Genomic DNA, 14,968 nt, shown 5'->3' with positions numbered 1-14,968 from the left:
TACTCCCTCCACCCCAATATTTATAATGCGTCTTTGATCCCAGGTTTTGGAAAAAGGCAGCTGCCTGTCGACTGCTCCCTCCTACCACGCAGAACAAACGCTATATTCATCTCCGTGCTACAGCTTGCAGCCTGCGAAACTCCCTCCAGGAACTTCTGGGTACTTTTCCCCACCGCTCGAGCGACTGAATACAATGTCCTTCATGCCACGGGTCGAAAACAGGCGAAGTGGTGCCTGGTCAGTTCACCCGACAATGTTGAGAATATGCAGTATTTTTTGCGCATGGAGTGTACTGTTTTTGACAGAAGTCTGCGCGCAGTCACAACGGAGGTACCTCTTCACTTTTATTTAACAATCGATTATTTTTGGCTCTGCGTTAGGCTATTTGTTAGAATAAACACGTGTGTACAATATCCTACAAAGCCTTATCATGAGGTGCCAAGGATCCGTTAGCCTACGGCACAATGAATGAAGGAACTGCATCAATGATGTTCAATTGTTCATAATAACTGAGGAGTTGTTATTTTGGTGGAATCTGCAGTCTGCGCTGTAAGCATGAGGACGCACATTGGCGCATTGCCGAGACAACCCAAGAATGAACACCAACCATTAACGCCAAGGCTTCTGCTCCTTTCCAGATTCCATGATAGCACAGGTTACATATTTGTATTAGAATGATAAGTGTCTAAAATATTTTTTCTCGATGTTTCCAGACCAACGTTTACATGCGGAGGGAATATAACGGGGGATTCTGGGGTCATTGGTAGCCCGGGGTATCCAGGGGTGTACCCCCCAAATACCAAATGTGTTTGGAGAATCACGGTGAGTCAAACATACTTGTAGCCTACTGTAAATACATGATCCATGTTTAACAGTTAACAACACCCATATCAGAGAACTGAAATGACGCAATGTTTCTGTAGGCCTAATAAACTGCAATGAGATACTAATTCACCAACCCTAACTGTGTAGGCCTAATTGGTAGTCTGGTATTTGACTACTGGCCACACAGCACCCCTCAGGCACTTTGAGCTGCCTGCTTGGCATTTTTATTAACACACAACATGGTCACATGGCTGCAACGAATTAAAGGTAAGTCAAGGAAATAATCACCAACAGTGAAGTCCTGTATGTTTGTTACTTGTTAATAATATATGTATCATTGCTAGATTTAGACTTGGAATGCTTTGACTTGTACTGTTAATTGAAGATGGTGATGTTGATTTGAAAAGAGGGGAATGAGTTTCATATAGTTTCATTCATTTATTTCATTCCATATCAGAGGAAGATTTGTTTCCTCTTACATGAGTTGTCACATATGCCCCTTATGTGATTGTATAGATTGAACTGTATATTGTATATGATTGAATGTTGTCCCCAGGTCCCTGAGGGTAAAGTGGTGGTCCTGTCCTTCCGCTTCATTGACCTGGAGAGTGACAACCTGTGTCGCTATGACTACGTGGATGTTTACAGTGGCCATGTGAGTGGCCAGAGGCTGGGCCGCTTCTGTGGGACATTCAGGCCAGGTGCCCTGGTCTCCACCGGCAACAAGATGCTCATTCAGATGGTGTCTGATGCCAACACGGCCGGGAGTGGCTTCCTGGCAGTGTACTCTTCTGGCCAGCCGCATGAGAGAGGTAAGCAGAAGAAGAATAGAAGAAGAATGTAGCAGTTTTTAAGAGTTACGTGCCTTGCTCAATGGCACAGTGGCAGGCGATGGCATCTATGATCTAGGATTCTACTAGATTTTTTCTGTTGAACTTGAGAGTCAAACCGGTTACCCGCCGGTTGCAGGCCTGCCTCTCTAACCTCTAGGCTACCTGCCGGGCCACGAACCACTGTGTGGGTTGAAGAGGGGTTGTGTCATCTCTAAGTTGTTGTACCCCTGGATGTAGTTATGTAGGGACAATTTCAGTCATCATTATCCAGCCTCTACCCAAGCATGTTCAACAGAGCATTAGGGACTGAGCCCTAGCCATGACTCTGCTCTGACTCCACATTGTAAAGACATCAGAAATGTGTGTGCGTGTTTAGGGCCAAGGGTCACACTTTAACGAGCTAATTAACAAGCCTCTTAATCGCTAGCTGCCCCAGCAAGGTCATTGCATCGTGTCACTGTAATAATACTAATACACAGATGAAGAGATCTGAGAGGGCAATTATTTACATCTGAGACTAAAAGGCAGTTCTAGCTAAATAAATGACTCCCAACGGATAGCAGGTCAAGGAAAAGTTTGACTTCTGCTTGGTAAGATAAAGTACCACTGCTCTTTCAGTTCAGACCTCTTGCGCAGTTAAGACGAGACCTGTTGACTTAAAGCTTGCTTGAGGAGGTGAATCTCTACACATTTCACAGCATGACGAGGAATTCTTCACGGCTCGTTTTCTGGATGGAGCGCTCTAGGGCCAGACAGGTCAGCGTTAAGCCGTCCCTTCCTCTTCTGACCCGGTGACGTTACTTTTCCCCGAATGAGTTAGTGGAATTTTTTTGGTCTGGTGCCTCCCTATATACAGTGAGGGGAAAAAAGTATTTGATCCCCTGCTGATTTTGTACGTTTGCCCACTGACAAAGACATGATCAGTCTGTAATTTTAATGGTAGGTTTATTTGAACAGTGAGAGACAGAATAACAACAAAAAAATCCAGAAAAACGCATGTCAAAAATGTTATAAATTGATTTGCATTTTAATGAGGGAAATAAGTATTTGACCCCTCTGCAAAACATGACTTAGTACTTGGTGGCAAAACCCTTGTTGGCAATCACAGAGGTCAGACGTTTCTTGTAGTTGGCCACCAGGTTTGCACACATCTCAGGAGGGATTTTGTCCCACTCCTCTTTGTAGAACTTCTCCAAGTCATTAAGGTTTCGAGGCTGACGTTTGGCAACTCAAACCTTCAGCTCCCTCCACAGATATTCTATGGGATTAAGGTCTGGAGACTGGCTAGGCCACTCCAGGACCTTAATGTGCTTCTTCTTGAGCCACTCCTTTGTTGCCTTGGCTGTGTGTTTTGGGTCATTGTCATGCTGGAATACCCATCCACAACCCATTTTCAATGCCCTGGCTGAGGGAAGGAGGTTCTCACCCAAGATTTGACGGTACATGGCCCCGTCCATCGTCCCTTTGATGCGGTGAAGTTGTCCTGTCCCCTTAGCAGAAAAACACCCCCAAAGCATAATGTTTCCACCTCCATGTTTGTCGGTGGGGATGGTGTTCTTGGGGTCATAGGCAGCATTCCTCCTCCTCCAAACACGGCGAGTTGAGTTGATGCCAAAGAGCTCGATTTTGGTCTCATCTGACCACAACACTTTCACCCAGTTCTCCTCTGAATCATTCAGATGTTCATTGGCAAACTTCAGACTATGCTTTCTTGAGCAGGGGGACCTTGCGGGCGCTGCAGGATTTCAGTCCTTCACGGCGTAGTGTGTTACCAATTGTTTTCTTGGTGACTATGGTCCCAGCTGCCTTGAGATCATTGACAAGATCCTCCCGTGTAGTTCTGGGCTGATTCCTCACCGTTCTCATGATCATTGCAACTCGACGAGGTGAGATCTTGCATGGAGCCCCAGGCCGAGGGAGATTGACAGTTATTTTGTGTTTCTTCCATTTGCGAATAATCGCACCAACTGTTGTCACCTTCTCACCAAGCTGCTTGGCGATGGTCTTGTAGCCCATTCCAGCCTTGTGTAGGTCTACAATCTTGTCCCTGACATCCTTGGAGAGCTCTTTGGTCTTGGCCATGGTGGAGAGTTTGGAATCTGATTGATTGATTGCTTCTGTGGACAGGTGTCTTTTATACAGGTAACAAGCTGAGTTGAGGAGCACTCCCTTTAAGAGTGTGCTCCTAATCTCAGCTCATTACCTGTATAAAAGACACCTGGGAGCCAGAAATCTTTCTGATTGAGAGGGGGTCAAATACTTATTTCCCTCATTAAAATGCCAATCAATTTATAACATTTTTGACATGCGTTTTTCTGGATTTTTTTGTTGTTATTCTGTCTCTCACTGTTCAAATAAACCTACCATTAAAATGATAGACTGATCATGTCTTTGTCAGTGGGCAAACGTACAAAATCAGCAGGGGATCAAATACTATTTTCCCTCACTGTACCTTCTCTCTGTCACCGTACCTCTACAGTAGCTGAAAGCTAGAATGCCGCTGGGTCTGTAAGTTTAGATAGACTGGTGTTCTTCACACACCAGATGCTAGAGCAGATAGACTGGTTTCTCCATCTCTCCCTGTTCCTGGGAGTGGCTGGTTGAAACTGAAAAGCACCACACAGCACTCCTCCATATGTTTATTTTAGTTACAGAGTCAAATTGGACTTGTCCGTCTGCCAGTCATGAGGCTGGGAGCTCAGCTGTAGCGACTAACTACATGTTACAGGAGATCCAGCCATGGTTTTTAAAGATCCACAGATCCCTTGCCAGTCAAGCAGCTTGTGTGGTTGCAGCAGGGGACCAAGGCAGAGAGACAGACAGATGTCTTCTTTAGTTACTCATAATAAAGGAAGCATGAGATAAGAGCCTACATTCAAAAATGTTAGTGCCATTATGGAATTATGTCATGCACGTGCACAACATTCCGTCCTTCAACATTAAAATGGAAAAGATATATCTTGCACATAAACACAGTCACAGGAGGATGTCCAGTGGAGCTTCAAATGAATAGCATGTGAAGCAGTACTATCTGGGTAGTATAACTAAATGTTGGGGTTTGACTTTGCACCCACCAGGGGATCAGTACTGTGGCGGTCGTCTGGATAAACCCTCTGGGTCCTTTAAGACGCCTAACTGGCCCGAGAAGGACTACCCCGCTGGGGTCACCTGCTCATGGCACATAGTGGCTCCTAAGAACCAGGTGAGTGTTAGTCTACAACCACAGGGTCTTACTTTACTCACAGTTCAACTTGACACAATTGAGAGTGATTGAGATCGCCTAAGTGGTTTGCTCTTGGTTAGTGATGCACAATGAAATGCACCTTCAGAATGTGGGCTGAAACTAATGTGTTCAATGTAACATGTGTTCAATGTAACATGTGTTCTTTGTAACCTGTGTTCTATGTAACCTGTGTTCTGTGTGACCTGTGTTCTATGTAACCTGTCCACCAACACAGATCATTGAGGTGAAATTTGAGAAGTTCGATGTGGAAAGAGACAACTACTGCCGCTATGACTATGTGGCCATTTTTAATGGGGCAGAGATTAATGATGCCAAGAGGATCGGGAAATTCTGTGGCGATAGCCCTCCAGCGTACGTCACACACCTATTTCTACTCTGCATTCATCTAGCTAATGTACCGCTTGGCTTATGACCTTGATCATAAACCTACTAATGCCTGATTTACTGTTTTACCTAAGCACAAGATATCCATGAGCATATTCGATATTCTCTCTCTCTCTCTCTCTCTCTCTCTCTCTCTCTCTCTCTCTCTCTCTCTCTCTCTCTCTCTCTCTCTCTCTCTCTCTCTCTCTCTCTCTCTCTCTCTCTCTCTCTCTCTCTCTCTCTCTCTCTCTCTCTCTCTCTCTCTCTCTCTCTCTCGCTCCTCTCTCTCTCTCTCTCTCTCTCTCTCTCTCTGTGTGTAGTCCAGTATTCTCTGAAGGTAACCAGCTCCTGATCCAGTTCCTCTCAGACCTCAGTTTAACAGCAGACGGCTTCATTGGCCACTACAAGTTTAGACCCAAGAAGTTCCCCACCACCACGGTACCACCGACCACCACCATCCCAGCAGCCACCACCAGACCCATACGTAGGTAGCTCCTTTTTCTCTGTTTAATCCAAGCAGAACATATGTGTATCTCTTCCCTTGTCTTGACACATCTCTTCAGTCTTGTTGTTACAATGTAAAGTGCTTTTAGCACAATATGAATCCAATTCATCGTCATCATTGTCAAAATGATGATGATGATGATGATGATGATCATCATCTCCAGGCCACACGTGTGTTTGGCCCATTTGATCTGCTACTAGGAGTTATGGATTTAGAGACAGCATGGATTGCCTTGTCCCAGTGATCTTTGATGCTGATGCCAACATGTGGTGTAGCTGCTGTAGCTCCCTCCCTCCCACCAGGAGAGTGGCTTCCAGGCATCTGCATTAGCCTGGTCCCAGATCAGATCTATCGTGGTAGTGGCTGTTGCCCCCAGGATGAAAGGCAATGGAGCAGACACCAATGCTGGATGGCTGTTAATCTCGTCCCTAGCCGGCTGTCTCTGTAGCAGTTGGTGACGAGGTTAGATGCCAGTCAAAACATCAGTCCACTCTAACTTATCACTTCCGTGTATTATTTTCCTGTCTTTTCTAGTCTTTTTAAATCTGTGATTTGTCTACTATGTCAGAGCTAAGGTGAAGGGAGGCGAGTAGACCCCCCAAAGAGACACCTTGTTCCTTCTTATTCAGACAAACTAATATGCAGAACAACCTAAAGTCACACATGTATGGTTGTTTGTGGCCACCAACTTTCTCTGGCAAGGCACACACACACACACACTGTCATCAGGATCCTTTGATGACTGCCTCTGATTGGCTTATAAAATAAAATAAAATAAATATATACCATTTAGAAGACGCTTTTAACCAAAGCGACTTACAGTCATGCGTGCATACATTTTTTTTTTTTTTTTTTTTTTTTGTGTATGGGTGGTCCCGGGGATCGAACCCACTACCTTGGCGTTACAAGCGCCGTGCTCTACCAGCTGAGCTACAGAGGACCACATCTTTTAGGCTTTTTGTTCTCCACCAGTAAGAATAATATTTGGATAGTGGTTGGACAGTCTTTTCCCTATACCACTACCATAGCAGCCTTGAGACGTCTTTTTTAATAACTTGATGTTCCTAAACAGGCTTCCCACAGTCACTGACACCGTTCATTCAAAGGGTATCACACATAATGAGTCCAAACTTTTCACAGAAGCTGGAAAATATATTCCAATATACAGAAAAGGTGATATTTGAGTAAAACATTGATGAAATGCCACTGATTAGGCTACTGTGAGCCTCCGCTGGCAAAATGAATGCCATAACCAACATGCGTTACTGCTAAGACCAGTTTATCTCCAGTTGCTCTGACCGAAATTGGCAGTTTGGCGCTCGTTTTTAAGGACACACCTCAAATAGTTTCACCCCTCCCATCTCAGCGCAAGTGAGCTGATGTTAGACAGGTAAATGACCAACCCTGGCACAAGGGTTGGAAAATAGCAGAGCGCCGGTTTTTAGAAGTCTAAATTGCCAAGAAGTGTGCGTTAGACACTTGCATTTTTACATTTTTACATTTTAGTCATTTAGCAGACGCTCTTATCCAGAGCGACTTACAGTTAGTGAGTGCAAACATTTTTTTTTTTTTTTTTTTTTTTCTATACTGGAATCGAACCCACAACCCTGGCGTTGCAAATGCCATGCTCTACCAACTGAGCTACATCCCTGCCGGCCATTCCCTCCCCTACCCTGGACGACGCTGGGCCAATTGTGCGCCGCCCCTTGGGTCTCCCTGTCGCGGCCGACTACGACAGAGCCTGGATTCGAACCAGGATCTCTAGTGGCACAGCTAGCACTGCGATGCAGAGCCTTAGACCACTTGCGCCGCCTTAACGCCAGCTGAAAAAGAGCCCTATACCTTAAGTGTGATGTGAACTCTTATGTAGGATTCTAAGTTGCCTACAGTTTTCAATGGGAAGTGTTCATACTAATTTATTAGCCTACGATTGATTTCAATTCATTCCCTGAATTGACTCAAGGTGAAACAAAATCAACCCAAACCCTACTCGCTAGCGTCAATTGAATGTGTAAGATGGAATGTGAACTAAGTAACTATATTTTATTTTTCTCTGTGTCTCCCCAGCCCTGAAGTACTCTGTAGCGCTGTGCCAGCAGAAATGCAAAAGAAGTGGAACTGTTGAGAGCAACTACTGTACCAGTGACTTCGGTAAGAGAGAGACTATTCTCCTACAGCTAATGCTACATCTATTACTATGGCTGCCCCACCTAAAGCCGCCCCTACTGCCGTCACGGATACTAAGCTACAGCAACAAACAACAACAGGTCAACAGTGTGTGCCGTGTGTGTCTGTGTGTTTCAGTCAGGGGGTTGGGGGTGAGAGAAAATCCTCCAACATTTACCACAGTGTCAACCCAGTCCATATGAGCTGTCCCTCCCGCAACAAACCCATGTTGTCATGGTCCCCTCCGTCATGGCACACTATCTTTGGCCTTCTGCGTTGTTTCATCGTGTCTCATAAGCCTCCTTGAGGGTTTTCTGACAGGGCAGCCCAGTGAATTTGTGTATGGGACAGACACAGTTCTCTTCTTCTCATAGAGTAAACACGCATGCCAGAGAAGAGCCTAACTGTAGGTAAACTGTTGCTAAATGAAAGTGTTGATTCAGCCAATGTACTCCATGGCCTCAGTTTGCTACCCCGTTATTTAGACTAGCTCTGTGATGTTTTGATGGAATGAGGCAGGTATTATAATAATTGCTTTTCCTCAGGGAGGTTGGGTCAGATTTGTATAGAAAATGGCTCTGGCTGTCAGTGAAGCCCAGTAATGTGGTGTTAGTGGAAAAATGTATTGTATAATACAGTGGCAGACAGTCTGCAGTCATATCAAGCCAAGGGTGTTACATCACATGTTTTTAATGACTGGGCTAGACACAAAAGGACCTTAACAGAAGACTCAACTGATCCGGCCTTTCCTTCCTGTTTACACATTGATCTGATTATCTTATTCAAAGATATTCATCCAGTACATTTTGAAAGCCAAGCATCAGAGTATTTGTATCGAAAGATATTCGATCTCGATCATACAATATTTGGTCAAGGCACTTACAGAGCTTACAGGCTGTTGAAAGTTATACACCACCATTTCATAATGATGACACAGTTGTCAGACTTCAAATCTAAGTAGATGTTGTTGACTGCTTGTTGTTCAGCCATCTAAACTCCCTATGTTTTTTGTGACAGTGATAACAGGAACTGTCATCACAGCGGTGGTGCGAGGAGGCAGCATGTACGCCACCATCTCCATCATCAACGTCTACAAAGAAGGCAACCTGGCCATTCAGCAGGCCGGCAAGACCATGAGCACCAAGATCATCATCCTCTGCAAGAAGTGTCCGTTCATCAGACGAGGTGAGTAGTAGTACAATGGACCACTGCCAAAGGACTCTGGGTCTCACTCTCCCCTAGCCTGGTCCCAGATCGGTTTGTGCTCTTGCCAACTCCATTGCTCATTGTCAAGACAATGTGGTTTGGCATGACAATGAGTGACAAGGAGTTGGCATGATAGCACAAACAGACTGGCACTCAGGCTAACTCTCCCCTGGATATAGTCATCCGTTTCTCTTGCTTTAGTTTCAGACATTCACCATGACACTATAGCACAGGTATTAGTCCATGATTGTACCAAATGTTTTTCTTTCAGTTCAAATTCTATGTTTGAGTAATACTTACACAGTTTCAAGTGTGGCACTGAGTAAGCACTTGTAACAGCGGTATTGTTCAAAATATACAAGATACATAAGAAAGAGGTGGTTCGACATACTACTTGGTGTATGGCTCTGAGTTTGCCTCCATTGCTGTAGCCTATCTTCAATCTCACCTAAAGGAGCTTGACCAAGGTCTGAGGTAAGCGGCAAAACTCGCTGTGCAATCAGATCTATACCTTCCCCCTCAGCCGTTGATCCATACTGTGAATATATACAAACATACTGTCCAGTACTGTATATGTTTATAGATGTGCCTATAAACATACAGTGGGGCAAAAAAGTATTTAGTCAGCCACCAATTGTGCAAGTTCTCCCACTTAAAAAGATGAGAGAGGCCTGTAGTTTTCATCATAGGTACACGTCAACTATGACAGACAAAATGAGAAAAAAAATTCCAGAAAATCACATTGTAGGATTTTTTATGAATTTATTTGCAAATTATGGTGGAAAATAAGTATTTGGTCAATAACAAAAGTTTCTCAATACTTTGTTATATACCCTTTGTTGGCAATGACACAGGTCAAACGTTTTCTGTAAGTCTTCACAAGGTTTTCACACACTGTTGCTGGTATTTTGGCCCATTCCTCCATGCAGATCTCCTCTAGAGCAGTGATGTTTTGGGGCTGTCGCTGGGCAACACAGACTTTCAACTCCCTCCAAAGATTTTCTATGGGGTTGAGATCAGGAGACTGGCTAGGCCACTCCAGGACCTTGAAATGCTTCTTACGAAGCCACTCCTTCATTGCCCGGGCGGTGTGTTTGGGATCATTGTCATGCTGAAAGACCCAGCCACGTTTCATCTTCAATGCCCTTGCTGATGGAAGGAGGTTTTCACTCAAAATCTCACGATACATGGCCCCATTCATTCGTTCCTTTACACGGATTAGTCGTCCTGGTCCCTTTGCAGAAAAACAGCCCCAAAGCATGATGTTTCCACCCCCCATACTTCACAGTAGGTATGGTGTTCTTTGGATGCAACTCAGCATTCTTTGTCCTCCAAACACGACGAGTTGAGTTTTTACCAAAAAGTTCTATTTTGGTTTCATCTGACCATATGACATTCTCCCCAATCCTCTTCTGGATCATCCAAATGCACTCTAGCAAACTTCAGACAGGCCTGGACATTTACTGGCTTAAGCAGGCGGACACGTCTTGCACTGCAGGATTTGAGTCCCTGGCGGCGTAGTGTGTTACTGATGGTAGGCTTTGTTACTTTGGTCCCAGCTCTCTGCAGGTCATTCACTAGGTCCCCCCGTGTGGTTCTGGGATTTTGCTCACCGTTCTTGTGATCATTTTGACCCCTACGGGGTGAGATCTTGCGTGGAGCCCCAGATCGAGGGAGATTATCAGTGGTCTTGTATGTCTTCCATTTCCTAATAATTGCTCCCACAGTTGATTTCTTCAAACCAAGCTGCTTACCTATTGCAGATTCAGTCTTCCCAGCCTGGTGCAGGTCTACAATTTTGTTTCTGGTGTCCTTTGTCAGCTCTTTGGTCTTGGCCACAGTGGAGTTTGGAGTGTGACTGTTTGAGGTTGTGGACAGGTGTCTTTTATACTGATAACAAGTTCAAACAGATGCCATTAATACAGGTAACGAGTGGAGGACAGAGGAGCCTCTTAAAGAAGAAGTTACAGGTCTGTGAGAGCCAGAAATCTTGCTTGTTTGTAGGTGACCAAATACTTATTTTCCACCATAATTTGCAAATAAATTCATAAAAAATCCTACAATGTGATTTTCTGGATTTTTTTTCCTCAATTTGTCTTTCATAGTTGACGTGTACCTATGATGAAAATTACAGGCCTCTCTCATCTGTTTAAGTGGGAGAACTTGCACAAATAGTGGCTGACTAAATACTTTTTTGCCCCACTGTATATGGAACACAGAGGGGAGTTGATGCTGATGTGCTACCTTCCTGAATGTCTCTGCCGTTCCGCCACTGCATTCAGGCTCTTTCTGTGTGATCTCACTAGGCCTCAACTACATCTTCATGGGCTCAGCAGACGAGGATGGGAAGGGGAAGATCGCCCCCCATCACTTCGTCATGGCCTTCAAGGCCAAGAACCAGAGGGCCCTCAACGTACTGAAAACCAAACGCTGCTGAGATCAGCTACATGCTGCCTGAGTCTCCACCCAACCACCATGCCCCACCCACAAGGGTGTGGCTGTTCTTGTTAGTCTCTCCGCCCAGCATGCCCTGGCTCCACCCATCATTACCTCTCATCCGTCACCACAGGACTAGTCTACAGAGCTCAGGCTGTTATTGTCTGGAGGTGTCTGGCTGTCTCTTTCCTTCGTTTTGTTTTTCTATGCTGTTTTTTCTGGACCTGTTTTGAGTGCAATGTGAAGAATGAGTGTGATAATTGAAGAGAGGGAGGAGAGGAAGAGTGACAGATAGTAGGGCGGAACTCACCTGGGTCACGTTCAATTAGAACGAAACAGGAGAAGATGTTTTGAAACGAAATACTACCTAAATATGTCCAATGAGAGCGCTCATTTACCTTTTCTGTTTCAAAAACATTTTCTCACGTTTCAAGCCCACTGAACACAAACCGGATATCATGATGAGTGTTGGCTTGGATCAAACATCAGACAGGAAAGAGTTTGTTAGAGGAAGTACATTATTGAGGACGGGGTGTTATAGTTTTATGGACAGTGTTTACAAACTGCTCTTTATTTCATATGTTCACATTGGATGGACAAGATATGGGAGGTATTTTATGTGGTGTCGATAAGTGCAATAGTTTAATATATAGCATTCCTTTTGAAATGATTTGTTGTCATGCTGTTATTACGTTTAGTACTGTCACTTATTAGCCAAAGCTTTTACAATGAATGGATACAACAAAGCACTCCTTATCATTATGTCAGCTTGGTTTGTCAGCTTACATTCAAATGTAATGTTTGTAATAAAAAGCGATATGAAATTAAGTACAATATAAAGTATTTTCATATGATTCAATTGGTAAATGTTATTTATATTTTATTGTTTTCATCTGACCAAATAAAAAATACAAAATGACGTTTATTGTAACGAGATGGTTCTTTATATGGAGTGTCATCATTAATTAATTTACAGATCAGTAGTACGTTGTAATATGTTAAGAGTGCATATAAGGGCCTCCCGAGTGGTGCAGCGGTCTAAGGCACTGCATCTCAGTGCTAGAGGCATCACCTCAGATCCGGGTTTGATCCCGGTCTGTGTCGCAGCCGGCTGTGACTGGGAGACCCATGAGGCGGCGCACAATTGGCCCAGCATCGTCCGGGTTAGGGGAGGGTTTGGTCGGCCGGGATGGCCTTGTCCCATTGCACTCTAGCGACTCCTGTGGCGGGCCGGGCGCATGCACGCTGACACAGTCGCCAGTTGGACGGTGTTTCCTCCGACACATTGGTGCGGCTGGCTTCCGGGTTAAGCGAGCAGTGCGGCTTGGCAGGGTAGTGTTTTGGAGGACGCATGGCTCTCGACCTTCACCTCTCCCAAGTCTGTACGGGAGTTGCAGCGATGGGACAAGACTGTAACTACCAACAGGGGAGAAAAACAGTGCATATAATAACATAAATAACAACATATCTGGCCTACATAGAGTATGTGGTAACTATGGCCAGGTGTGGAGGCAGCTTTTAGAAGGGCAGTCGTGAACGCTCTACTGAGCACTGGGAATGGTCAGGTGTGTGTGTGTGTTTTGACCAGGGATGTGCTGGCTCTGAACAGTGAGTAACACTCACAGATATTTCACTATTAAAACCTACAGTGGGGAAAAAAAGTATTTAGTCAGCCACCAATTGTGCAAGTTCTCCCACTTAAAAAGATGAGAGAGGCCTGTAATTTTCATCATAGGTACACGTCAAATATGACAGACAAATTGAGATTTTTTTTCTCCAGAAAATCACATTCTAGGATTTTTAATAAATGTATTTGCAAATTATGGTGGAAAATAAGTATTTGGTCACCTACAAACAAGCAAGATTTCTGGCTCTCACAGACCTGTAACTTCTTCTTTAAGAGGCTCCTCTGTCCTCCACTCGTTACCTGTATTAATGGCACCTGTTTGAACTTGTTATCAGTATAAAAGACACCTGTCCACAACCTCAAACAGTCACACTCCAAACTCCACTATGGCCAAGACCAAAGAGCTGTCAAAGGACACCAGAAACTAAATTGTAGACCTGCACCAGGCTGGGAAGACTGAATCTGCAATAGGTAAGCAGCTTGGTTTGAAGAAATCAACTGTGGGAGCAATTATTAGGAAATGGAAGATATTCAAGACCGCTGATAATCTCCCTCGATCTGGGGCTCCACGCAAGATCTCACCCCGTGGGGTCAAAATGATCACAAGAACGGTGAGTAAAAATCCCAGAACCACATGGGGGGACCTAGTGAATGACCTGCAGAGAGCTGGGACCAAAGTAACAAAGCCTACCATCAGTAACACACTACGCCGCCAGGGACTCAAATCCTGCAGTGCTAGACGTGTCCCCCTGCTTAAGCCAGTACATGTCCAGGCCCGTCTGAAGTTTGCTAGAGTGCATTTGGATGATCCAGAAGAGGATTGGGAGAATGTCATATGGTCAGATGAAACCAAAAATAGAACTTTTTGGTAAAAACTCAACTCGTCGTGTTTGTAGGACAAAGAATGCTGAGTTGCATGCAAAGAACACCATACCTACTGTGAAGCATGGGGGTGGAAACGTCATGCTTTGGGGCTGTTTTTCTGCAAAGGGACCAGGACGACTGATCCGTGTAAAGGAAAGAATGAATGGGGCCATGTATCGTGAGATTTTGAGTGAAAACCTCCTTCCATCAGCAAGGGCATTGAAGATGAAACGTGGCTGGGTCTTTCAGCATGACAATGATCCCAAACACACCGCCCGGGCAACGAAGGAGTGGCTTCGTAAGAAGCATTTCAAGGTCCTGGAGTGGCCTAGCCAGTCTCCAGATCTCAACCCCATAGAAAATCTTTGGAGGGAGTTGAAAGTCTGTGTTGCCCAGTGACAGCCCCAAAACATCACTGCTCTAGAGGAGATCTGCATGGAGGAATGGGCCAGAATACCAGCAACAGTGTGTGAAAACCTTGTGAAGACTTACAGAAAACGTTTGACCAGTGTCATTGCCAACAAAGGGTATATAACAAAGTATTGAGAAACTTTTGTTATTGACCAAATACTTATTTTCCACCATAACTTGCAAATAAATTAATTACAAATCCTACAATGTGATTTTCTGGATTTTTTTTTCTCATTTTGTCCGTCATAGTTGACGTGTACCTATGATGAAAATTACAGGCCTCTCTCATCTTTTTAAGTGGGAGAACATGCACAATTGGTGGCTGACTAAATACTTTTTTTCCCCACTGTACTTGCTCCGTCCTCGTGCCATCTCTCAGTGAGAAAATAGGTTTCTGTTTCAAGTATTTTTCTGAGCATGTGATGCAACTCAATATTTATCCTCTAATCGTTTCTCACTGCCACGACAAAAAAGTCACAACCAGTCTG

The 14,968-nt window shown here is 44.5% G+C and overlaps 1 protein-coding gene across 2 annotated transcripts; it reads left to right on the top strand.

Moving 5' to 3' along the window:
• The first annotated feature begins 68 nt into the window (after positions 1-68).
• Positions 69-12,482, top strand: LOC121549592 (procollagen C-endopeptidase enhancer 2). 2 transcript variants are annotated; one of them, XM_041861378.2, is made up of 9 exons: positions 69-330; positions 714-822; positions 1,382-1,637; positions 4,736-4,860; positions 5,117-5,253; positions 5,586-5,749; positions 7,838-7,921; positions 8,954-9,121; positions 11,425-12,482. In XM_041861378.2, the coding sequence occupies exons 1-9, from the start codon at positions 194-196 to the stop codon at positions 11,577-11,579; spliced, it is 1,335 nt and encodes a 444-aa protein (XP_041717312.1). In that variant the 5' UTR covers positions 69-193; the 3' UTR covers positions 11,580-12,482. The 2 variants fall into 2 exon arrangements, with proteins under 2 accessions (XP_041717312.1, XP_041717313.1); XM_041861379.2 differs by having other exon boundaries at positions 70-330; positions 11,449-12,482.
• Positions 12,483-14,968: the final 2,486 nt, after the last annotated feature.

The sequence above is a fragment of the Coregonus clupeaformis genome, chromosome 34, assembly GCF_020615455.1.
Source record: "Coregonus clupeaformis isolate EN_2021a chromosome 34, ASM2061545v1, whole genome shotgun sequence".
Classification (NCBI taxonomy): domain Eukaryota; kingdom Metazoa; phylum Chordata; class Actinopteri; order Salmoniformes; family Salmonidae; genus Coregonus; species Coregonus clupeaformis.
Note: the sequence above shows the minus strand (reverse complement) of the source record. Positions and strands in the feature narration are given on the sequence as shown.

What these genes read in the sequence shown, in the direction of transcription:
- LOC121549592 (XM_041861378.2), top strand. Translation starts at nt 194, where the DNA reads ATGTCCTTCATGCCACGGGTCGAAAACAGGCGAAGTGGTGCCTGGTCA. An exon ending in TGGCCAGCCGCATGAGAGAG is followed by an intron (nt 1,638 to 4,735) that starts GTAAGCAGAAGA and finishes TGCACCCACCAG; the next exon opens with GGGATCAGTACTGTGGCGGT. An exon ending in AGCCACCACCAGACCCATAC is followed by an intron (nt 5,750 to 7,837) that starts GTAGGTAGCTCC and finishes GTGTCTCCCCAG; the next exon opens with CCCTGAAGTACTCTGTAGCG.